Source organism: Lagopus muta, chromosome 2 (assembly GCF_023343835.1).
Source record: "Lagopus muta isolate bLagMut1 chromosome 2, bLagMut1 primary, whole genome shotgun sequence".
NCBI classification, from domain to species: Eukaryota; Metazoa; Chordata; class Aves; order Galliformes; family Phasianidae; genus Lagopus; species Lagopus muta.
Window position 1 is genome coordinate 61,203,971 of NC_064434.1, and position 24,869 is coordinate 61,228,839.

Below are 24,869 nucleotides of genomic sequence, written 5' to 3' on the forward strand. Positions count from 1 at the left end.
ATTTTCTTTCTTTCCCATAGAACCATTCAACGGAAATTGAAAGTAAGAAACAGCAGTTACAAAGTCTGAAGGACCTTGTAGATAAACTGTGTGTTTTCAGCTGTCCAGAGGACCAACAGACATTGCAAGGGAAAACTGAAGATTGCTTTCAGATATTCCAGGAGGCAAATCAAATAACTAACCAAAGAAAAGAGGCTCTGGATCAGCTGCAGGTATTCCTGGAGCTCCATAATGCTGCATCAAAAAAGCTCCACCAGCTGAGGCAGACAGTGGAGAAAACAGGAAATATGGACAAAGCTAAATCGGAATTACTGGAGAAGGACCTCCATGATGTTATTCAGTCTCTTAACAAGCTGGAATCTATTGCCATCAGTTTGGATGGTTCACTTACTAAGGCCCAGTATCACTTAAAGCATGGGATTTCTGAGCAGAGGACCTCCTGCAGGGCTGTGGTAGACCATCTGTACTTAGAACTGGAGGCAGTTCAAAACCTGCTCGGAACAAAACAGAGTGAGGCAGAAGCTCTTGCAACCTTGAGAAGATCTTTCATGGAACGGAAAGAAGAACTGTTGAAGAATGTTGAAGATACTGAGGAAAAGGCTGACAAGGAGGGCCTAAGAGAAGCAACACTGCAAGCCCTCCAGCAAAGGTAAAAACAATATTAATGCTTGAGATTGGTACTTCTTTATGTTTGGATGGAGGAAGAACATGAACACAACATTCAACAAGTCCCTCAAATCTTTTATACTGAAATAACAGAGAAGAAAATCTTTGTTAAAACACATTATTTTGTTCAAAGGAATACAAACTCCCAGCAGTCACTAGGAATCCCATACAAAATAGATGATTCTCTCCATTCAGAATTGAAGACTGCTGAATGAATCAAAACACTTATTGTAATAAAATACTCATGTAAATATTTTATGATATTTACAAATGACAGCGTGTGGTGAAGACATGTATCTCTACAGATTTGTGTAGCTGTATATGTATTAGGAAAATCAAGCTCTGAGCCCAGTTGTTACTTTTTTTTCTTCTCCTGATACATTTTATCTTCTGAAGATATTTTAGGAAATATTAGAAAAATGGAACTTTATGCACAATAACTCTATGAACAGCTATTTCTGTCTTCCTTACCCCTCTTTTTTTCTTACCAGAAAGGGAAAATGAATAAATTTGTAACCCGCATTTTAACTTACAGATTGAGGATCTTTAACCAGTTGGATGAAGAACTCAGTTCTCACCAGCATGAACTCCAGTGGCTCATGGACAAAGCAAAGCAAATAGCCCAAAAAGATATAACTCTTGCTCCTGAAATTGACAAAGAGATCAATCATTTAGCATCACTGTGGGAGGATACCAAGAAAGTTATACAGGAAAAGTAAGTAGTGAACAACGAACAAGGAGAGATTTCTTGTAGTGGTGAAAAGAGACCTGTTTGAGTTTGACTTCTTGCCATATTAACCTGTATAAACACTGAGAATAGAATAAACGTATTCTTCTATCCATTACCTGAACAGAAATAGGCTGTTCTGCGGAATGGAAGGTGAGGAAGGGAAGCCTGTTTTTAGCAGTGGATTATTTTGGTCTCAGTGCAACAGGGATGTAGAATGCAATGTTTTAAACCTGAAGGGATGCTCCCGATAATTGGACTACTAAATGTTAATATTCTAAATGTTGCTAACTGTATGTATTTTCTTGGCTACTCCAAATGTGTTTCAGGTTGCATTCTGATTCCCTTATGGTGAACTGCTACATCTCATTCACCTTCTTTCAGAAATGTGACAATGAATTGTGCTAACAGAGCTTTTTCCATTACAGAAAGGAGCAGTCCTGCATTCTTATCGATCTGATAAAGGAGTATCACGGCTTGAAGTCAACAGTGATGAAAGTCATAGACAGTGCTGACAGTGCTTCAGTGATAAAGTCCATTTGGAAGGATCGTGAAGATATCAAGCGAACTTTATCAAAGGTAACTAGATTTTCATTTGAGGGATTTAAATCATCCTTGACTTGAGATTAGCCTTAGGCCACCTTTAAAATTCCTTGAATTTACTGTCAGATCTTGATGTTCAGGATTTAAATTTTATTGATTCTGGTGAGGAAAGAATATATTTCTTTTTAGTAAGGTCCATGAAGGAATATTTCATTGTTGCTATTTTAACATTTTAGGACCTAAAAGAGCAAAATGTTAATAAATAGAAAAGGCATAAGTTATCTGCTCTTTATATAAAACATCTTATGAAGATATTTTGGTCATAGTACGAGGATGTATTTCCAGTTAAAATACTTTAACCTTTTTCCATATTGGGTAATTGGTTGGAATGGTCAATGAAAGAAAAAGGCTGACTGAAATACTATTGGAAAAAGTATTGCTGTTTTCTCAAATGCAAATCTGGCTCTTATATCTGTCCCTTTCCTTGAAGATACTTATTTGAAGTGATATAATGTTGACACTGACCATTGAGCAAAGATAAGGAATATGAATCCCTTTATTCCATTCATTTCACTAAATCATATTCTTAACATTATAAATCACGAATCCCTTTATTCCATTCATTTCACTAAATCATATTCTTAACATTATAAATCACTATCTAGCTTGTCAGGAATAACAGCTTTGAGTTAAATTCTTTCCATTGATTTGGAAAGTAATTTTATTTCAAAGCCTAAGCTCTTCATTAAAAATTCTTCAATCACACCTCATTCTAAGTTGTGCATATTTATAGCATCTTTTTAATAGACATTTTAAGTAGAACTGCAAGATGGAACATAGCTTGTCTGTCAAAGAAATATGTGAAAATTCATGTCTCTTTAAAATGGGACTTTTTCTGTAGAGAATGCCTTGCTACTGCAATGGCAGCCTAAACTAAACCTGAAGTAGTTGGAGCACGATAAGTATTTTGCACAACTCCTACCATAATAACCTAGGAATGGCCATATTGCATCCAGATTAGTAGCTGATCTGTTATATACATATATAAAACAGATCAGTGTTAGATATATATATAAATATATATATATACACACACGTGTGTGTATAGTTATATGTGAGATACTAAAATCCTTTTTCAGATAACTCTTCTAGAAATAGGTGCTTTAAAGATTTCCTCAAGCGTAACACTGCATATGTAGTAGCTCTGAGGAAATAACTTTCCATGATTTTGTCTAATTGCTTTCTAAACATGTTTGTACTGAATTCTCCTGAGTATTTTGTACTGATATTATTTGTGGTTCTAAGTTTTGTTTGTGACACCCTCTGTTTGCTCTGTTGTAATGCCAGAACTGAAGAACTGAATGCTAAGTACTGATAGTAATATTAAATATTCAGTGAGATGTTCTTACTCTTCAATTTTAGATGTATAGATTCTGAAGAATAAAAGAATACTTAAATAAAATTGTTTGCCTAAAATCCCATTGATTGCTTGTTCTTTAGCAGGAAAAATCTGAAATTCATTACTCCAATCTGTGTGATAATAATTGATCTTAAAAGAACAATTCTAACATTTTATTATTTGTATATTGTGACATAATTAAGCATTAGATAGTATTAGATAGCAAGTTGAATGAAAATCATCAAATGTATAACATATGCCACAGCTTGAGAGATGATGTCTGGAGAACTGGATTTTTTCTTTCATTCTTCAACTCTTCCTTAAATAAGCACATATTTACATCCACAGCATGAAGCCGCCAAGAATGATCTGAGTGATAAACAAAAAGATCTGGATATTTTTACCAATAAAGGAAAACATTTGTTAGCAGAACTGAAAAAAGTGCAAAACTGCGACTGCACTATGGTGAAAACAGATATGAACTCTACAGTGGACAAATGGTTGGATGTAAGAATCCGGTGTTTTTGCATGGAATACAGTTTATAAGTTGAACAAAGGTTGCAGTACTTGTATTTTCTTAGGACTGAAAAGTGTAATTGTTTGGTAAATTTTACTCTGAAAAAATCTTAAAGGGCTAACTGTAAGGTTTTTATACTCACTGTAGTTACAGTTGTGACATACTTTTCCTGTATTTAAAAAGTATGAGTGTAAATGTGACAGATTATATATTTATAGATTTACTCAGTGTACACTTACGAGTGTAAATTTGTATTGTATTCTTGCTGGTATTACTTCATTCAAATAAATTGGACAAAATAAAAAGCTGTAATTCACAAGAAGCTGGACCATAAAAGATGTGCCTACATTGAGAGACAACAGTATAGCAGATAAGCTAATATTTTACCTTTTCATATTTATACTGCTTTGTGCTTATATCACATAAGAAAGGTAAGTGTAGCTTTTTTAAAAAGTTTATTTGAATATAAAACTCAGTGAAAACCATATGTTTTAGAAATAGACACATGATTTTTGTTCATTTTATGATCCAGGAAACTAAATTACAATTCATAATTTAGAAATAGCAGTAAGAGAATTATTTTGCCTAGGCTTTCTGATATTCTCTGATGCACTTGTCTTACAATTGACTTCAAAAGAAAGAAATCTAAAAGTAATTTTTGAATGGTATTAATGTATTCCCCTTTCTTAAAAGGTGTCAGAAAGGATTGAAGACAACATACACCAGTTAAGTTTAGGGGTGTCTCTATGGGATGACATCCTGAAAATTGCAGATGAAATGGATGGATGGTGCACTAACTGCATTTCTCATCTGAATGAAGGCATCAGCAACTTGAGTAACAGTCTGAGAATGGAGGTCATCCTGAAAGACTTTCAGGTGCTTACTCATAAACTGCCAATAAAAACGTTCTGGGTCAAATTCTCAAGTGATATCAGGCATACAGATAATGCTGTGCTGTTGTAGACTAGCGCGTTCCCTATCAAGCAAGCAGGGGTATCACTAATGCAGTGGCTAGCTGATGAGACTCCAGCCCTTTTTTGAAGCTGGCTGTTTCTAGCAGAAACCAGAACAGCACAGATCTTATTCCATCTAAGTTATTTTCACTCTAGCTCTATATGAGTATGCTTTTTTTACAATGTAAAAAATTTCAAAGAGCCTGGCATTGGACTGAATTATGTTCCAATAGAAACTGCTGGAAATTTTAGACTTTATCTGAAGTTAACCAAAGATCAATTTCTAAAATCTCAGCTTAGAATGTAGATTGTCCAGGCTGTATTCTAAAAGTTATAGTGGACTGAGGTACAGATTTTAATGTCAGTAACATGATGTCCTTCTTTCCTAATAGTGTTAAACACTTCCAGAAGTATAACAAGCATTCAAGAAGTGTTCTGCCAGTTCTGGCTTGAAATGTATAGCACATCACCCATAGAATGAGTATTATTCTACTTCATTTGAAATAATGTCCTTATGAAGAAGTGCAATAAGTACAACAGAGTATTAAATGGTACTAAATCAGGTTTTCCAAGGACAAACATTGTCTAATATCTTTCTGACAAACATAACAGTTAAACTACCTGAATTAATTACCATTAAAATTGATTTGAAGTGAGAGCAGCTAACACCCAAAACCCAGGTATACCTGATTCACAGGAGGGCCAGAATAGCAAAAGGCATCAGGACTGTGCACAGATTTGCAGTCATAGAATGCACAGTCCATAACACATTTTTTCTGCTGTCTTTTACAAGGGCCATTTAGCAATCAGAAATAGATGAAGGTGGATAGAAAAAATTGAGCGTACCTCTCACACACTTCATAGCACTGCTCCATTTCTCAGCCAGCTAATGTTATATGTTCCTAGCACAAAAAACCACTGGAAGGTTCTACTGGGGCTAGATGAATTTCTACTATTCCAGCACAGAAGTGAAGTAGTTTAAACCTGAAATCCATAGTCCAATTTTTTAACTGGAGTGTCCTGTTGGATTTTTATAGAAATGAGTCTGGGTAATCTGAACCCCCCTGATCTCTTGCCTAATACTTCAAAACTACAGTTATACAAATTATGATTTTCTGTTTCACAATGCTATTACTTCTTTAATAAATATAGTATTTCTTTGTAATTTGGATTTATATGACTGCAATAAATATAATATCCTGATGTGTGAGTGTGTATACAACAGCATTTTTAAGTTAGCTCTTGTTTTTAATTTTTGACATTTAGTTCTGTGTCTTTTTTTTTTTTTTTTTTTTTTTGAGCTCCATTCTCCTTAATTAAAACCAGATGGAATGTGTTATACTGTGCATGACATTAAATGGAATCTAACAACAACAGTAGATTTTTCCAGTGAAATAAACAATGACATTGCCATTTTTGTTCAGCTTTATTATTTATGATACTAAAACTATTAGAGCCTTTTAAATATTGAAAATGTGTATGATTATTTAATAGAGAGGAAGAGATCTCTGAAGTAAGTCAAATGAAGGAAAAGAAATAGGAGTGTTTTAGTGAAGGAAACCAATAGAATTGTATTTGCTGCTAGTTGCTAACTACTGGTAAAATGAAAGGCAATATAACAGTTAATAGAGCAGTCTTCTGAAGATTTTAAACCTAATAGTATGGTATGAAACTTTGACTAAATCTCTTTGACAGTCTCAAGTCAAGGATAAAGAACAGAAGTTGGAGCAGCTTAGCTCTAAAATTTCAGAACTCAAAGAACTGTCTCATAGTCAAGAGCCTCCTGCAGATCTCCAGGTAAATCAAAGTTCTTGCAATTCACAGACTGTTCAGATGGCTAAGAAGAAACTCCTTTTGAAATTTCTGTCTGTCCTGTACTGTCTTTTTCTTTGAAGGTGACAGATACAACTCTCTGTGGGCATCAGTTTGTTGTATGTTTTTTTCCATATTCTTCATTTTAGACTTCTCTGAAAAAGAATGCCATGAAGTAATTGAACATTAGAGGTGTAAAAGTATTTTTATCAAGTCAAAATTGAATAAGTACCTCAGAAGGTAGCTGGACAAATCTGATTCAGATAATCTCTACAATGTACAACCTTAAGCCAAATCATATGTGAGCACAAACACATTTTGCCTCCTTAAAATAATTATAATGCAGTGGAAGTATGTGTATTTATCAAACTAGAATTATTATTTAGTAGTCTGAAGTTAATGCACTGAGCTACCTGTTACTAAAGTGGAGTAAAACAGGTCACTGAAAGTGAGCTGTTGAACTTTTGTGACTGGCTAGGTCCATATTTTGGGCACATGCAAAACAACAGTATGACTATTTTAGATGTTAGATTTCAAAAGGAAATTGGTATGCAAGATCTAAGCTTTCAGTATGTCAGAAGTATTAAAAGATAAACTGACTTCTGTGATTTCCACAGATATTTCCAGGAAAATGTAATAATAGACAATTACTTTTAAAATATGTATCAGATTGTAACTGAATATAATCTAACACTCATGTCTTGTCCATATTATGCAGTGATCGTAAACATTAGCCTAAATTACAGAACAGAACCATGTAGTCTGAAGATGTTCAAACTGTGTGGAAATGCTTATGTTCTCCTAAATGTTTTCTTTGTGTGAGCAGTTCAGAAGCTTCAGATTTAACTTATGTTTATAATAAATTGAATATCTGATCACTCATAACACAAAACCTGGAGCATGTTATTTTGCAAATATCTAATTGCTGAATGTGATAAAATAAAATGTACATATATACAGTAGAATACTTGTAGATATGAACTTATGAGTTTTTGGTTTACTTTTAATTGGTAAAATGTACACAACCAACATCTGCTAGAATTTCATATTTTGCAGTGGTTAAACTTATTTACGGGCAATATTCAAACTGATTTTTTGTGTTGTTTTCAATCTTAATCTGCTTTGCACTGAGATTTTTTAAACCTCAGAGCTCTTGTATCTCACTAATACATCTTTTTACAAGGCTAGTTGTATTTATGTTAGCAGTATTCATACTCTTTATAAATGGCAAATTAGTAAAAGAAAGAAAGATCAGCTGTTTAATATTTCAGACATAATATTCAGACATAATTCAACAGCTTGCACTCTGGCTTTTCAGAAGTTAGGATCCCTTTTTTGGATCAATGTATATCTAAGATTTAGTCCTGAATGGTCATTTTATATTAATGTAAGCATATTTAGATACGGAACACATTATTAAAGTGTGTAACTTTCCTACCTTTTATTTTATTCAATAGATTTTCACTTCTTATAATATGCATTTTTTTAAATTTAAATGTTTTAAAAATTAACACTTTGCTTTTAGTTTATAGAATCAGATTTAAGGCAAAAACTGGAACATGCCAAAGAAATGTCACAGACAGCAAAAGAGACACTAAAAGATTTCAGTTCTCAGAAGATGCAGTTACAGAAGTTTATTGACAAGATGACACACTGGTTAATAGAAACGGAAGAGACACTTTTAAGATGCTCACGTAACCTGGACCCTGAAGCTCTAAATCTAGTAAAGGTCAGTGCTGAAGAAAATGAACATACTTTTTTCTTAATGAGATTAACTTTGTTTTTTGTTGGAATTTTTACTAGCTAGGTACAACAGTTAAGCTTTATATTTCATTTTCACTTGATAAAAAAAGTACATACCTTAGAGGTGTATTTGTGACAAACCATGCTGAGATTTTTTCCATTATGAGCTTGGGTTAATGCTGATATACCAGCCAATTCAAATTCAATTTGATGATGAATATTCTTCTCTAGTCCGACAAAAACTTCCTTTCATTCAGAAGTCCCAGCAAATTCCAATAGATGCATAGTGCATCTCAGGTGTAATTCCAAACTGTGCTGAAAATTTTTATTGTTATTCAACATGCTTTACACTTATTATTTTAATAATAAAATATCAAGCCATGTGAAATAGCACTTTCATATTTCTGTGCTGGCTGTTTAGTTTCAAGAATTCTTCTCATTTAGAAAATTCAGGAAGCTTGATCCAGTACTTCTGTTGATTATGATTAGTACTTGTAACGCACCATAAAAGGAAAGAGCATAAAGGAGGAGAAAGAATGCTTGAGAAAGTAGAGGGCTCTATTGTTTCTTTACAGATGTCATATTTGTGTTATAACTTCATTTTCAGGAAACACAAAAAGACCTGCAGCTCCAGCAGAGCAGCATTGATTCAACCCGTGAGAATCTCAACAGACTGTGTCGCAAGTACCATTCTGTAGAGCTAGAAACTCTTGGTGGCACTGTCACTTCACTAATAAAGAAGTATGAAGCTGTGAATCAGCTCTGTTCCAGAACACAGGCCAACATACAAGAGTGCTTGGAAAAACATTTCCTCTGTGAGTCTTCAGGCTGGCTAACAAACCGTTAGCCCACAGTCATGAATCATTTGGGAGCCTGCCTGAGTTTCCAGTGACGTCATTTGCAATTATAACGTTATTTTTGTATGCAGCCTTTCAAAAAGTTAACAGATTGTCATTTCCCATTTGCTATGAAACCAAGCATTATACAAAAACAGAATTCAACTTAAAATATTTCTGAAAGGCAAGCTTACTTTCTTCAATATCTATGTATGTTGCTGCTTCATAGTCTCAGATTCTCCTGTTTTAGTATTCATCTCTACTACACACAAACACTTTGAGTATTCACCAGTTGGAGATTTATTTAGCCAAATGGAGATAGTAAGTCCCCATCTGAAGAAGTTCCTGGGCTTCCTGACAAATCATCGGAGAGAAACAGGCAATTTTATATCTTAGACATTAAGATACTAACCTAGATGTTTATCTAACGTTAAATTGGAATAAATAGCAGCCTGGAATTGTCTGTCTTTCCCATCAACTATAAAGAGAAGCCCAGTGTGAGTGTTCTATTTGGATGTTTTGTGAATTGTGCTACCCAAGGTCACTGAAGACAGTGAGATTCATTCTTTTAGCTTTTTCTTGGGGGACCAGATGGATAAATTAAGTGGGAAAGGCAGCTGGATCAACAGTATTGTGATAAAGATGCTTTGTAAAAAAAATATAATCTTTATTCTTTTTTATTAAATAGATACTATGCAAGAATTCCAGGAATGGTTTTCTGATGTGAAGGCTGCAGTAAAAGAATTATCTGACAGGTCTGGAGATAGCAAAGCCATAGAGGCAAAGCTGCATGATTTGCAGGTATAGTTAACAAATCAAAAACCAGTAACAAGTGACATAACTATGCATAGATATCAAATTTTCTCTCTTAAATAATTTGTAGAAACCATCGTACTCAATGATTTTATTTCTGAAAAATAATATAAAAATAAATCAACACAGCAATGCATACTTTAGGGGAAATACAGTGGAAATTGTTTACTGTTCTGAAAGATCAGACTGAAGTTTATGTATAACTGAATCATTCTTGTTTGTGATTTTTATTGTTTCATTTTGTTTTGCATTCATTCTTTTCCTTTTTCTATTCCTTCTATACCTTCTACTTCAGATGAACCATGTTGTGTCAGATATAGCCTGTATTGATTTTTTGCTGGGATAGAGAACAAATATAGCAGACAGCTAATGTCAACGGCTATATAATATATAATATTTTTATATATTATATAAATATAATTTTATAAATATATAAAATATATTATAAAATTATATATATTATATAAATATTCTATAAATATATAAACAGCTAACGTAATTTCTAAAATACCTATTATTTTCAGCTTACTTCAGAGAAGACAGAACTACTTTGTGATAGGAAAATTGAGCTTTGTGAATTGTAGCACCACTTAAAACACTTTATTTGAACTTTCTACTTGGAATTTTTTCCTCACCAGACATGGTTCTCAGCTTATTAAAATCTAACCGCTTCTAATATAAATTTTGCTTGTCTTTATTAAATCTTGAAAGTTTAAACAGTGTTCTTTCACCATACAGAGTGTGCTCGATTCTCTTAGTGAGGGGCAAAACAAGTTAGATGCTGCCTCCAAGGAAGGAGAAAACTTGTACACTTGCTTACCTCAACCAGCTGTGATCCATATTCAGGAGCAAGTAGCAAAGTCTAATCAGAACTTCAAAGAATTCCTCAGTCAGTGTCTGAATGATAAGCAGGCTCTGGAGGCTTGTGCCTCATACCTGGGAAGGTGAGTTGCAGATAGACTGCATGAAATTTTCAAGCTGTAGAAATACAATTGCAATTTACTGTTAACTAATTCTGTTTGCTCTTTTTCTTTGGAAATATTTAGCAACAAACAAAAAACAGGTCATATATGAGGAAGAATTGTGAGCTCATATGATCCCGAATAAATAGTTGAAATCTCAGTAATTTAAATACAATTTCCTGGAATGAAAAAATGAATTTTCAGGTTCTGCCTGGATGTTTGAAGATAGTGTGTGCTTTCTACAAAGCATATGCCTGTCCTATACCATTCCAAATGAACATATTTTCCAAAAAACTAGTAAGAAAACATTCTTAATTTAGCACTTTTAATTGGAATTTTGAGAGTTTAAATGCTTTTAAGTATAATTAGATTCAAAACTGCTGCTAGCTGAAAGCAAAGTTAGTGTAGCAATAACGGGTAAGAGATCAAGATGAGATGACATGCCTTCATATAAGTAAAAAGTTTACAATCAGGGACTTGGGTGCAGAGCATACTGAGTTGAGTTCTCAACAGTCCAGATTCCACTTATTTTGTCAGTGAAGCTGAAAACACAAAACTTCAGGTACTGTATGTGTCAGTACTGAGTAAAAGCCCATTTCCATCTGTTTGTTCATTTGTCTCGGACAATATCATTATAAGGATTTGGGAATATTTTTTCTTTTTTACTGTCTTCATTGAGTCTAGTAGTAAATAAAAGTACTGCCACTTTAAATTTTGAAGGCTGCTTTTCTCATGCAGTTCTCATGATTTTCCTGAACGTTTTTAGAGAGTTGCCGAATATTTTTAGATTACTAGTCACTGTGGAATTATGTTTTGTACAACTCCTATTCGCTAAGAATGAAATTGATACCTAGCTTTGTTTTCTCAGTCTTGAGGATACCGAAAGAACTGAATTAACTTCTTACTAACTTCACTCCCCTCAAGAAATTAAGGGAATATTTATCTATTCTGTAGCTTTGAAGAACAGCACAAGAAATTCAGCCTGTGGATACATAACATGGAAGAAAGAATGAGCACAGAAGCATTAGGAGAGATCAAAGAGCTTATTCCTGAGAAGAAAAAGGAGGTGCAGAAAGTAGAAAAGTTTCTGGAAGAGTTGCTGGCTTCAAGGTACTTTTCTTAATACACTCTTATTTTTTCCTCTGTTAAAAACATTTAGTAGAAGGAATAGTAAAAACACATCATATCCATTTATAAAATTTTCTTTCTTTCTGTTCTGTGAAATTCATATCTGACCAGATTAGTTGGATCTGATATAGTTGAATTTGTATTATGAGCTCAAATAGCATCCACATCGGCAGTGAAATACTTCTAGAATTCAGACTTAGCCAGTGGGTGATGAAGTAATTGCCATTTTTAGTATACTGTGGTTTTACAAACATTTTAAAATTGCTATTCGGTTTGTCAAGATATAAAAGAAATAGCAGTAAAGTAGTTCAAGTGGTAGTCAAGTAGTTCTTGCCTCACAACACGCTAAAAGGAAGCACTCGGTCGCTGTCTGCTTGAGCCTGATGTAAGACATCTTGGTCTGATGTAAATTCCTGTAATCATAGGTTATCGGGAAGTTTGAGATTGAGGCTGTGTAAGGCCAGAGTTTTAATCCTTTTTACTGAGCCTTCTACCCAACCCCAGATTCAGTATCTAATCCTGGGCAAATGGCCTGACCATCATGCATTCCCACCTAAGTCTATAAACTGCTGAGAAGCTTTGGAAAGTGCAGAAAGGTAGTAACTCATGCAGAACTGGAAGTCTGAGAGCCATAAAGAAAATAAGTTAGCTTTTTATTTAAATGTGCAAAAGAAAGATTTCAGTATCATAATTTGGAGCATCAAAATCTGCAATAAATTGCCCTCTTCACAAGTAAATATATGAATCAGTATATAATATTTCTTTTAAATCTCTCCCAGCTACTTTTTCTGTTAACTAGGATCTCTAACACTGGTGGAGTATGTGATTATGTGAACAGTCTTCGTAACTTCTCATAGTTGCTATAACAATGTCATATGCTTTTTGAAATTGATTTGCAATCTCAATTCTTTCTTTCAGGGAATCTTGTGAAAAGCTGGCCCAAATTGCACAGGCTTTAAATGAGGAAGGACATGGTGCAGGAAGGGAAGTGCGCCTGGCCTCTCAACATCTCACCAATTATCAAAACATGGTCAAAACTGTCAAGGAGAAGCTGCAAACATGTCAACTTGCACTCCAGGAGCACCTCACTTTGGAGGAAGCACTACAGAGCATGTGGTCATGGGTGAAAGAGGTTCAAGAAAAACTGGCCTTGGCTGAGAGTACAGTTGGTAGCAAAGCCACGCTAGAGCGACGTCTGACACAAATTCAGGTAAAGAACAGTAGGACTGAACTTTATGTATCATCAAGATTATAACTATGTGAGGGCCACATCAATGGAAGAGGAATGGGTGGTTTTTTTTGTTGTATTTTTGTTGTTTTTTGTATTTTTGTATTGTATTTTTACACTGTTATAGAGAAGATGATTTGAATTTAAAACCACCTTAAACTGGGAGATGCAATGTGAGAAACAGGACGAAGTTTAATGGAGAGGAATGTGAGGTATTACATTTAAAGAGGAATAACCAACTGTGGAAGTGTGTATTCAGATTCAAAAGCTGTCTAATGGAGAAAGCCTTGAAACTATTCACCTAGAAAGCGTGTGGCATATATATATTACAGGAGGTTTTCGAGGACAGGCTAGATAGACATCAGTTGGAAAGATTAGTCAAGCTGTGTGCTGCTGTCTTTCAGTGCAGTCCTTGACATACTCATTATCTGCTGCAATGTAAGCAATATTTTAGGATGACTAAGACAGTGAAATACCTGTGTAACTGTGGGGAAAACCGCCAGATTCCTTGCATATAATAAGGGATAGACACCTAGAAAAACAGGAATTCATACTGGACATGTCAACGGTAAACAAGTTCAGAAATTGTGTCCTCTGCTGAAAGAATAACAGCCTTCAGCTGCCAGCAGATTGCACTTAACATTTTGATTTATTTTGCCCCACAGGAGATTCTCTTACTCAAAGGAGATGGTGAAGTTAAGCTGAACATGGCTATTGGCAAAGGAGAACAAGCACTTAGAAGCAGCAATGAGGAAGGACAAAAGGTGATACAGACAGAGCTACAAAAACTGAAGGATGTATGGAATGACATCATCAGCACATCCATGAGCTGGCAGAGGTAAAACTCACTGAAAAACATGGGTCAAACCCTGACACCTTGCTTAGCACCAAAGAGTAGTATCTTACAGCACACAGGAGCCCACTCTTTCATCTACCAGGACCCCTAGGTCTTTCCCTGTAGGGCTGCTCTCAAGGATTGTTCCTCCCAGTCTGTACATATGTGCCTGGGATTCCTCTGGCCCAAGTGCAAAACCTTGCATTTTGCTATGTTGAACCCCACTATATACTCCCAGGCCCATCCTTGAGGTACCGCTGAATAGCATCACTTCCTTCCATTGTGTCAACCGCATCGCTCAGCTTGGTGCCATCAGAAACTTGCTGAGGGTGCACTCAATTCCATCATTGATGTCATTTATGAAGATGTTAAAGAGCACCGGTCCTAAGACAGACCTCTGGGGGATGCTGCTCATTACCAGCCTCCACTCGGACATAAAACCATTGATCACCACCCTTTGTCTGTGGCCTTTCAACCAATTCCTTATCCACTAGGTGGTCTACCCATCAAATCCACATCCCTCCAATTTGGAGATAAGGATGTCGTGGGGGACCATGTCAAAGGTCTTGCACAAGACCAGTTAAATAGCTTCAGTTGCTTTCCTTTTGTCCATCAGTACTGTCACTCCATCATAGAAGGCCACCAGATTGGTTAGGAACAACCTTCCCCTGGTGAAGCTGTGCTGGCTGTCTCTGATTACACAGTCATTCCTCATGCAATCTAATGTCATGCAGGAGGATCTAATATTCATAAAAGGTAGTAATTGAAAGTAGGTTGATGTTTTCTAGCATTTGATACAATGTAATTTCCGAATAGAATATCATTACTTTTGATTTCCTTCACCATTCTTACCAAACTGTTCGAGAACAAGTTTCTCCTTTGTTTCCAGTCGGACCATATTACTTAAATTTATTTTATTTTTTGTCCTCTGAAATCTCTGAATTGCTTTCCATTCTACTAAACCAGGCTATTCTCAACTTTTGTATTTGTAGATCTGATTACCTCTTCCTATGCAAAGATACTTTTTCACTACCAAATTCCACCCTCCTTTCATTTCTTTGAACATCTGACATTTAAATTCTGTTATTCAAGCTAGCAGCAGCCCTTCCCTATTTATCATCTATGAGTTTTACAAGCAATATAAGTTCCATCCTCCTAATCAGTATTGGATAGAAAATGGACTTCTGCATGATCCTATTTCCTTAGCTTTCTAATAACATCAAAGTTTTGTCTGCATCAGAAAATTGTCATAGGTCTGTACTTTAAACAGCTGAGTGCCAACATATCTCTGTCTTTAATATCAGTTATGGAAGGTGCTATGATACAGGTAAACAGGAGTTCTTCAATTAAAATTGATGTCTTTTTCTCTTATAGTCAAAAACAGTAATACAATTTGATCTAGAAATTTGTATTGGGATGCTTTATGGTTTTATTCTAACTTCACCCAATTTATGTCATAAAATATTGTGTGTATTAGGGGAGACTATCATATTTTAAATGAAATCCTTACCATAGTCATAACTCCTGCTAAGTCCAATGGAATCAGAAATGCATTCCTCAATACAAGTCCCAGAGAGACTGGGAGATCTGCTAGGAGGAGCAATATATAAAGAAAGGTGTATATACATATACATATATATATATATATATGTATATATATATATATGTAAAATAATACATATTTACTCAGTATTAATGGTAAATATATATATTTATTATTAGTGGTAAAATGATATATTTATTATTAGTGGTAAAATGGACTATATATAACTGACATTCTTCAAAAAGTCTCTGGAATACAATTTAATAGTCAATAACTTTACATTTTATTGCTGTGATCATAATATGCTTCACTAATGATCTATGTTTTACTTTGCTATGCAGACAATGAAATATGTATTTCATTAGCATGAGACAGATATGTTGCTCATGTAACCTGTACTAGAGAAGCAGTTTTATCAGGTTATATGTAGCTGTAGCCCAAAGAACACACAAATTCTAGAATATCTTGGATTTAAGCTGATACAGAAAACTAAAACAAGATGGAGGAAAAAGCATATTCTAAACGTATTATAGATGACTACACAGTATAACAGGGTATAAATAGACATTTTTTGCTTAGACCTTTTGAAAGTTCTCATCTGTACTGCATATGTTTCTTTTAATGTAAGCTGCTTAGAGTCCCTCATCAGCCAGTGGAATGAGTATTTGGAAAAGAAAAGCCAGTTGGAGCAGTGGTTAGAGAAACTGGATCACAAAGTGGAGCAGCCTTTAGAACCACAGATAGGTCTGAAGGAGAAGTTTGCACAGCTGGACTACTTCCAGGCTATTGTTTCTGAGATAGAGGATCACTCTGGTGATTTCCAGCAACTTGCTGAAAAAACTGCAGAACTTTACAAAAAAACCGAGGATGATTCTTTTGGAGCAGCAGCTCAAGAAGAACTGGAAACACAGTTTAATGACATCACAACTGTAGCCAAGGTAAGATAAAGGAAAAAGCTTCCATTTCAGGTAAAATTTTTAAACAACTGTATATAAGGCCAAATTTTTGATTTTTCTTCATTTATAGTGCCTGAAAGACAGAATGTATTTGAATAGTCTTGCCCTTTGTTATAGTCGAATCTAATAAAAGTGTTGTGTGTAGTTTACTAAATATTCAGTGGAATGCAAAAAATATTGGAGATTGAAACAGGTACGGTTATGATTTTTTGAACATTGAAGAGCATATGTTTTATTCCTAGTTTAACATATACAATAATAGTTTCATGTATACAATAATACTTTGGAGAGTCTTCCGGATTTATTTTCATCTAGTTCTTTTTTTTTTTTTTTTTTTTTTTTCATTCCTAGCACACATTAACCTAGAAAGATAAAAATGGAATGTCTCCTTGAGCAGAAAATATGGTCAGAAAGAGAAATATTATTTTTAGAAATATGCTAGTATTTTGTGTTATTTCAAGTCATTAATCACTACAGTTGTTATACTGGTACACTATTTGGTTTCTAAGGAAAGATAGAGCAGCTCACGAAGCCCTTTCACCATGAAAATCAGAATGGTAACAGTAGTTCTGAGATTGTCTGCATCTTCACATCAGCATCTTTACACCAGCAGGAGGCCACATAATAAGAAACAAATGTTGCTGTGAGATTGAAGTAAACAATATACACACCTTTAGCAATCTGCTAGGAAGTACTGTCTGGGTTTTCATGTATTGAGAATACTGCTGATGTCCTACATTGAAGTAATATGCTGTCTGTAAAATAAAGAAAGCCAAAGTGCAAAAAAAAAACCAACAAAACAGAAGACCTAATGAGTTATCTGATAGGAAGAAACATTAAATGTAGAATACATGAATTTGCTTGTTTAGAAAAAAATCTGTGCATTTTTGTTTCTTTGTTTTTTATAACGTAGATAGGAAAGTCAAAAAGTAGAATACTGTCGTTTGCTTCTGTCTTTTTCACTTTAATTTCTGGGGTAAGATTTCTCTTGTTTGTAATTACCATCTAATCGCACACTGACAGGTTTTTTCTATGATGAACTTTCGCTTTCTTTACTCTTTCCAGTTGGAAAAAACAAATCCTATTTCTAGAGAATTAGCGCACTTTCATGCTTGTCTAACTGCTTCTTTCAGTAGTATTGAAGTTGGAACAATATAAAAACTGATCCACTAAAATTGTTTAAACTTGTGTACAAAGAAAGCATCACAAGTTAGCATGGCAGTGTCTCCTAAAATCTATATATATCAATAAATTTAATTTCTTGGGCAGTTTTCCTTGTTCCTCAAAATAAAAATCCTATGTGTGGGTATAATAACAGATTATTTTTCTTTCAACAAATATTACTTGTCTTAACTGGACTAGAGTCTTGCAGATGGACTGACTGTCTGGGAATAGCTGTACACATCTTGTTCTACAAAACAGGCCAGATGTGGGCAAGAAATTGTATACAGACTTTGACGTCTTCTTCTGGAAGGAGATGCTGCATCAAGCTTATGGCAGATTGTTCTTTAAATCTATCTAAACCAGGATACAATCTAGGGAATTGCTGGGACTGCTGACAATCAGAGGTCAAAGATGCACCCAGGGAAAAAAAGCTGTATCAGAGAAGCTCCAAGAGTTTGCATTGTACCTTTCTACTGAAGGCATTGAGGATATTCTCACACCTATATTTCTGTTACAGCAGGCAGGCAAGAGATAGAGGAGTTTTCTGTTAAACATATGGGAAATCTTAAACCAAGCAATTAGATATTAATAACTACCCTTAGGCAAATGGCATTCAGCTGTGGTTTCTTGAGAAATGCTCAAACAGAAAGCACTGAAAAGCTGGCCAAGGAGGGGTCACTCTGCCAGCCTATGTCACTGCCAGCTTCAAGGGAGGCCCTATGGGGAACTGCAGTCTCATGAGCATGGCTGAAGTCACTGGAGGGCTGCACTCAATAATGAAATTGGAGGACAGTATTGGATAAATATAGACTGCAGTTTGGTATCTGGAAAGCATAACTTTAACAAACTGTTGTGGTTTAAATTGGCAGGCAGGTGATCAGTACACAGTCATTCAGTCACTCGTCCTCCTCTTAGTGGGATGAGGAAGAAAACTGGGGGGAAAAAAGCAAATTAGAACGGATGGGTTGAGATAGAAATTACTTTCTAAGATGAGGGATGGGGGGGGAGGGAAGGAAAAAAAAGAGGATAACAGTTATAATATATATTATCGTATGTATTATGTTCTATGACAAAACAAATGATGCACAAACAATTGCTCACCACCCAACATCCAATGCCTAGCCAGTCCTGAGGCAGCAGCTGCCTGCCTGGCCAGTTTCTCACCATTTAAGTTTTTCTCTGCATGATGTCATATGGCATGAAAGGTCCCTTTGGCCAGTTTAGGTCAGTTATTCTGGTTCTGTCCCCTTCCAGCAACCTGTGCCCTCTCACCCCTCCTCACTGACAGGACAGTAATGAGAAGTTGATATGTCCTTGGCTCAGCACAGCACTGCTCAGCAATGACTAAAAAAGCTGTTTTGTTATCAGTATTCTTTTTCCCCTGAAGTTAAGCCATAGCATCATACCAGACACTATGAAGGAAAAATCAGCTCAGTCTCCGCAGAAACCAGAACACAAATATGCTGGAGTGATATTAAAATGCCAATAAGCACATTTAAAAAAAAAAAAAAAAGAAAGAAAGAAAAACAAACAGCAACAACAACAAAAAAGTGATAGAGTGGGTTTGGGGTTTTCTAAAAGCCTTTGACAAGGTTCCACAAAAAAGGCTATATGAGAAAGGGAGAAAGGTAAGCTACCACAGCATTGGAAGAAAGGTCTTTGATGGAGTAAAAATGTATTCCAGAGTAGGAAGAAAAGGCTAGTGGTTGTTTCAGAATGGAGAAGAGTTAACTTGGGTTTACTTGGATTGAGTTTAACTTGGATTCTCCAACAAACTATATGGGAACTAGTTTTGTTTAACTTCTTTGTTGGTGCCTGGAAAAGGGAGTGCAGAGTGACTCTTGGAAATAATATGCAGTTATCTTGGACAGTCCAATGACAATTCCAAAGGAACTGTCAAAAATATGAGCATGTGGGCAAAGAGGTAGTAGGTGTACTTCAATGAAGATAAATATAAGGCAGTATCTGTTGGGGGATAAAAATATCTGAAACTTGATTGCATGATTCTGAATTCAGAACTTGCACTTACAATCCAAGGGACCACAAAAAATCACATTTTTTGTGATTTATTTTGTAAATTGAATTGTTACGAGAGGAGCATATACGGGGTAGGATTCATCTTTTTGAAGTGAAGAAAGCTGAGAGAGAAATGCAGTCACAGGTTATAATGAAGGTAATGGTTATACAAAAATTTTAGTCACCAAATCTGACTGTTTGAAAAGGTATTTATTAAACCTAGTGGATTTTTTTTTTTAGTGATGTCTCCACTCTTTAAAGTAGAGGTAAGCAAACTTCCACAATCTGCTGCTATGTATTATTATCAGGAGTTTTAAAAAGGAGATGGGCAAAGCAACTGACAATATATTTACAAACACACTGAAGAAAAGGATTAGGCATGAACTTTCTTATGTTCTTAATCTAGTAATTGTAAATGTCACAGAAGTATAAGGGAAACTGACCACACGTTTGCAAGGTTTGTGTGTTATCCATAAATGATGCTGTGGAGAATATTTGGCTGGATGAGTCAGTAGTCAGACCCAGCAGAGCACTTCTCATGTGCTGAGTATGTGGTGCAGGTATCTCTACTTTGCTTGCATCAGAACACGTATTATGTCTCCTCCTGCCAATCTGAGGCTGTGCTGTGTTTCTGGTGGCTGTCTGTCCTCTGCTCTGTGGAGAACAGGACTGTGAAATGTGGTAAAATCATCATCTGTGGGGCAGCAGTAATCCCACAGGGCCACCAAGCTGAGAAAAGAATTGGTGCTACACAGAGAGGACAGGATAAGGCTGGCCTGATGATATGCCAGGAAAAGCTGCTGCTCCCTTCTCCACTTCCTGCAATGGCAGGACTTACTGACAAGTTTGTAGTCTTTTCTCTGGGAGAGAATAGTACTGACTGAAACTGGTAGAAGTCAGTGCCAGAAGAGGAGACCTACTCAAATTGTTCTTTCCCTCCATGCTTTTGCTCTAATGGTGTTATAGTTTGGTACAAATGAAGTAAATAAGGTGTGTATTTGCCTACCATGGGGCTCTTTTACTGCCTTAAGATGATGTTTATTTTTTTTAAGTCAGACACATGTGAACATTTCCTTTCATGTTTGTTGCATCAAAAGCATAAAGATTTGAAAACTTTGAGGATTAACTTTAGTTCATAGTTGTTTAGTTATAACCATCAAGGAAGCATTCCAAGAAATTATGATGATTATTTTCAGAAGGAACAGCAAAGCTTAATAATCTAATTAATTTTGAAAATCATTATTTGAATGTTGAGTTATTCAAAATTAAAAATATCTTCTGTTTAATTCATAACTGTTTGAAATGAGTTTAAGGACACTTAGGTCTAGATCTATGCATTCATAGAATCATAGAATCATAGAATCACCAAGGTTGGAAAAGACCTAAAAGATCATCCAGTCCAACCGTTCACCTAGGACTGAAAGCTATTGAAAGCCTTATGATCAGCTCAGTTCACTTTTGGTTATTTTTGATAAACATTTCTGAGAGTTAGTTCTTATGAATTTAATAACAAATCAACATAGTGAGACTCAAGGCCAGTCTAGACCAGAACACTATTTCATCTGATTATAATACGGTAAATTGGCTCCACATGAAGATTATGTTAAAATATTGATGTGGAACCATGCTATCATCCATGCTATCATTGCATGTTTGTGTCAGGGAAAGAGTCCTCTAAGAGTACAAAAAAGATGACTTGGGCATGGCCTCTATCTCTGATGTGATGGCTAAAACAGAACTTGACACCCTAAACATCTGTTGCACTTTTAAACAGCAGTACTCCTCAACTGCAATGCTCATATGGGAGGACTCTGTGACTCTGCTTAATATGTATGGAGACTTTCTTCTAAATAAGAGCTGTGTTTCTGCCAGCATTCCTGCCTAGACAAACCTAAATCACAACTTGTTCCTTGTAGAACAGCTCTCTATACCAATAAAATCTGGACAAAAGCCAGGAAAGTGTTTAAGTACATTAATGGTTTGGTTTTTTTGGTTTTGTTTTGTTTGTTTTTTTTTTTTTTTTTTTTTTTCCTTCTAAACAATAGGAGAAAATGAAGAAAGTGGAAGATATCGTGAAGGATCATTTGCTATACCTCGATGCAGTGCATGAATTCACAGACTGGCTCCATTCTGCAAAGGAAGAACTGCATCGCTGGTCAGATGCAACTGGAGATACATCAGTGATACAGAAAAAGTTGGCCAAAATCAATGTAAGAAATGTTATCTACCATGATTTCATCTGTGATTCAGAACCTATAATCCAGAGCATTCAAACTGTGCCATCTTGTTCTTTGTTTATTTGAAGTGGAGACTACATTTCAGTGAGCTGAAAACACACTTTCTAAGCTATGTGTTATTGCCTCCCTTCCTTATTTTTACTAAGCTAATGTAGTGAAAGCACAAACAGACCTGAGTTAGCCACCCCATACACGGAAACAGTTTTCAATAGTGGAAGCCCAATGGCATCACAGAAGACTGTGACTTAACTGATTAATGAGCTCTGCCCTGTTCTTGTCCTTCAAACTGCTGTCCCTTTAAGTACAGCTTCTAAATCAATGTAAAAAAGAACCTTTTGTGATTTGCATGAATTGGAGATGCATGAAATAGTGCAAGGATCATTCTCCCTAAACACACTGGAAGCATAAGGGTTGCCTCTCTGTATCTATTCTCCTTACCCTCCCATCTCAGTGTGTCCATCCATTCCTAGGCATTCAATGGAGAGCAAGTTATGCATTTCAGAATGTAGCATTCAAGCAGTGTTTTAGCCTGATCCTACACAAGAGTGGGCCAGTGAACAGACTAGAGGAGGCTACAGGACAGCCAGGTCAACTTACAAACACACCTCGATTCTCTTGGATAGTTTCTAGCCTCCTTTGTGCTTAAACTCCCCACGTATAATATGAGAAAGGGAGGAGACAGTAGTTCCTAGTTCATAACACTAACAAGATAATAAATAACATTACTTTAGCACATAGTGACTGGAATAATACTTGCATTTTCCAACTTTGAAAGCTGAAAACTACCAAATTATCATATAGCTTGTGTAAGGCTGAAACAGTCCATTGTAAAAAGAATTCATAAAGAAACAACCAAAAGCATAAAGCCACATGTGCAACCAATTATGGCACATCACAGATCACGAGTAGGCTGCCGAATGCTTTTTCTGTGCAGCACAGCTTTGTTCTTAAAACTGGCACCAACAGCTCCTTGTCTAAAACATCAGAAAAAAAGTTTTCTGCGTCTTAACCTAAGCAGTATTTTTTCAGTATCTAAACCAGTTATTCCTCCCCTAAGCTTATGGAGGTTTCAGAACGGCTTTGCAATCAGCACGCAGCACGTACCCGCTCCTGACTGCGCTTTAGTCTCGTGCCGCTCCGCACACAGCATGGCTGTTCCCGAAGCGGTGCGGCTGGAACCGCAGCTCGGAGCAGCTCACAGCCTGCACTGCGGCTGCCCCACGCGTGGCGTGCCCCCTTCCCAGCTGTGGCCTGTTACCATGGCGATGTTGCTTTGCAGGAGCTGGTAGATTCTCGCCAGATCGGCGCGGGCCGCCTCGGCCGAGTGGAGACGCTAGCTCCCGCAGCGAAGCGCAGCACGAGTGCCGGCGGGTGCCAGCTCCTCGCCGCTGAGATGCAGGCCCTGCAGTTGGACTGGAAGCAGTGGGAAGAAAGCGCTTTCCAGAGCCAGCGCAGCCTGCGGGACGTGCTGAGCCAAATGGCCGTGTCGGAGCAGGAGTTCGCCACGGAAGTTGCGCGGCTGGAGGAGGCCGTGCAGCGGTTCGGTGGGCTGCTGGCTGCCTGGTCGCAGAGCCTGACTCCCCTCGACAGCCGTCACACCGACGCCGAGATCGTGGAGAGCTGGCGCAAGGAGAAAGTAAGCTCGCTTCTCTTTTCCAAGCGGTTTTTGCGTTGTAAATGTGCAGTGACTGAGGACAAGCAACTTCTTCCCGGTGGCAGAGTCAAGGAATGGGAGAAGTAGCAAATAATATAATGCATTTATGAAAATTTGCCTTAAAAACTTTCCAAGCTTTTCTGTAACTGTATTCAAAGCAAGTAGTGTTTACAGAAAACATTTATTTGGTGTCTGCTGTACAAGGCTTAGCGAATGCTGCCTGGAGCTCAGACATTAACATTTGGGCTTGGCTGTAGGAAAACGAAGGAACTGCCTCTGAACTCCTCAGGCTGTTCAGCATTGCAAGCCAAGTCTGTGATCGGGAAAATATGAGGCATTTCCTACATTCTGAGCAGCAGCGGGAGTGATTTCTTTCGTACTTACAGTTTGTTGCACATGTGTTGATTTTATACATTCTGTTTCTTGAACTGTCCTTCACGTTATGCATGTTAAGATCTTGTCCTGTATTTGAAGTTGTATTGGAAACTGGCATACTTGACTGCTTTGCTGTGGAATGTAGTGGAATTCAGAGAAACAGGCAGTTCCTCTTTATTTTGCTCTTCTAGCAAATATTTCACATGTAAATACAACACACACACGAATGTGTATTCACAATAATCAAGATACTTCTGTGTATGTATCTTAATTCATATGAATCACAGATGTAAAGATACATATCTTATCCTTCCCTTCTTGTGTTACAACAAAGTACCTTCAGTAAAAGTTACTTTATGCTTGCTTTCTGTCCTCTTCACTGAAGAAACAGTCAAAAAGTCCCAGAACAACTTCTGTTTAAGCTGAGATTATAAATCTTTTCCTCTAGAGTCTTTGCCAAGTTATTTCTATGGCTTTCTCTTTCACAGAATTCAAAGATTTATGCCTTCGTGCCAGTACATAACTGTATCAGTAATAGAGTTGAAGTTGCACGGGAGTAAATAATAGTACAAATAAGCAAATGCTTATGTTTCAAAAAAGGAACATAGGGCATGAAATTGTCAGCAAGAAACAGCTGTAATTATGAGGACTTTTTTTTTATTTTAATAAGTGGAATAAGACATTATTCAAGTGGAGTAAGACATGTTCATAAGACATTATTTTCCTAGTACTATATATGCTATGAATGTACTGGCACTGTAA

The 24,869-nt window shown here is 36.3% G+C and overlaps 1 protein-coding gene and 1 long non-coding RNA gene across 20 annotated transcripts in view; one reads left to right on the forward strand and one right to left on the reverse strand.

Annotated features, from left to right (window-relative positions):
• The window catches only part of SYNE1 (spectrin repeat containing nuclear envelope protein 1), a 286,028-nt gene that overhangs the window by 114,218 nt on the left and 146,941 nt on the right, over positions 1 to 24,869 (forward strand). For all 17 annotated transcript variants that reach the window (XM_048936121.1, XM_048936120.1, XM_048936124.1 and 14 more), the window contains 16 exons: positions 21 to 649; positions 1,202 to 1,381; positions 1,822 to 1,972; positions 3,684 to 3,842; positions 4,546 to 4,728; positions 6,501 to 6,602; positions 8,143 to 8,346; positions 8,968 to 9,175; positions 9,885 to 9,997; positions 10,748 to 10,953; positions 11,926 to 12,081; positions 13,018 to 13,309; positions 13,993 to 14,165; positions 16,334 to 16,643; positions 21,887 to 22,051; positions 23,358 to 23,714. In XM_048936121.1, coding sequence (XP_048792078.1) covers positions 21 to 649; positions 1,202 to 1,381; positions 1,822 to 1,972; positions 3,684 to 3,842; positions 4,546 to 4,728; positions 6,501 to 6,602; positions 8,143 to 8,346; positions 8,968 to 9,175; positions 9,885 to 9,997; positions 10,748 to 10,953; positions 11,926 to 12,081; positions 13,018 to 13,309; positions 13,993 to 14,165; positions 16,334 to 16,643; positions 21,887 to 22,051; positions 23,358 to 23,714 — 3,588 coding nt within the window. The remainder of the gene's footprint in view (positions 1 to 20; positions 650 to 1,201; positions 1,382 to 1,821; positions 1,973 to 3,683; positions 3,843 to 4,545; positions 4,729 to 6,500; positions 6,603 to 8,142; positions 8,347 to 8,967; positions 9,176 to 9,884; positions 9,998 to 10,747; positions 10,954 to 11,925; positions 12,082 to 13,017; positions 13,310 to 13,992; positions 14,166 to 16,333; positions 16,644 to 21,886; positions 22,052 to 23,357; positions 23,715 to 24,869) is intronic.
• LOC125689242 (uncharacterized) lies at positions 377 to 23,366 on the reverse strand. 3 transcript variants are annotated; one of them, XR_007375134.1, is made up of 5 exons: positions 23,183 to 23,366; positions 10,830 to 10,987; positions 8,478 to 8,670; positions 1,200 to 1,311; positions 377 to 491 (listed from the first exon to the last, which is right to left on the reverse strand). It is a non-coding gene; the product is annotated as an uncharacterized LOC125689242 (long non-coding RNA). The 3 variants fall into 3 exon arrangements; XR_007375132.1 differs by having other exon boundaries at positions 8,478 to 8,675; XR_007375133.1 differs by lacking the exons at positions 377 to 491; positions 1,200 to 1,311 and adding an exon at positions 6,615 to 6,772 and having other exon boundaries at positions 8,478 to 8,675.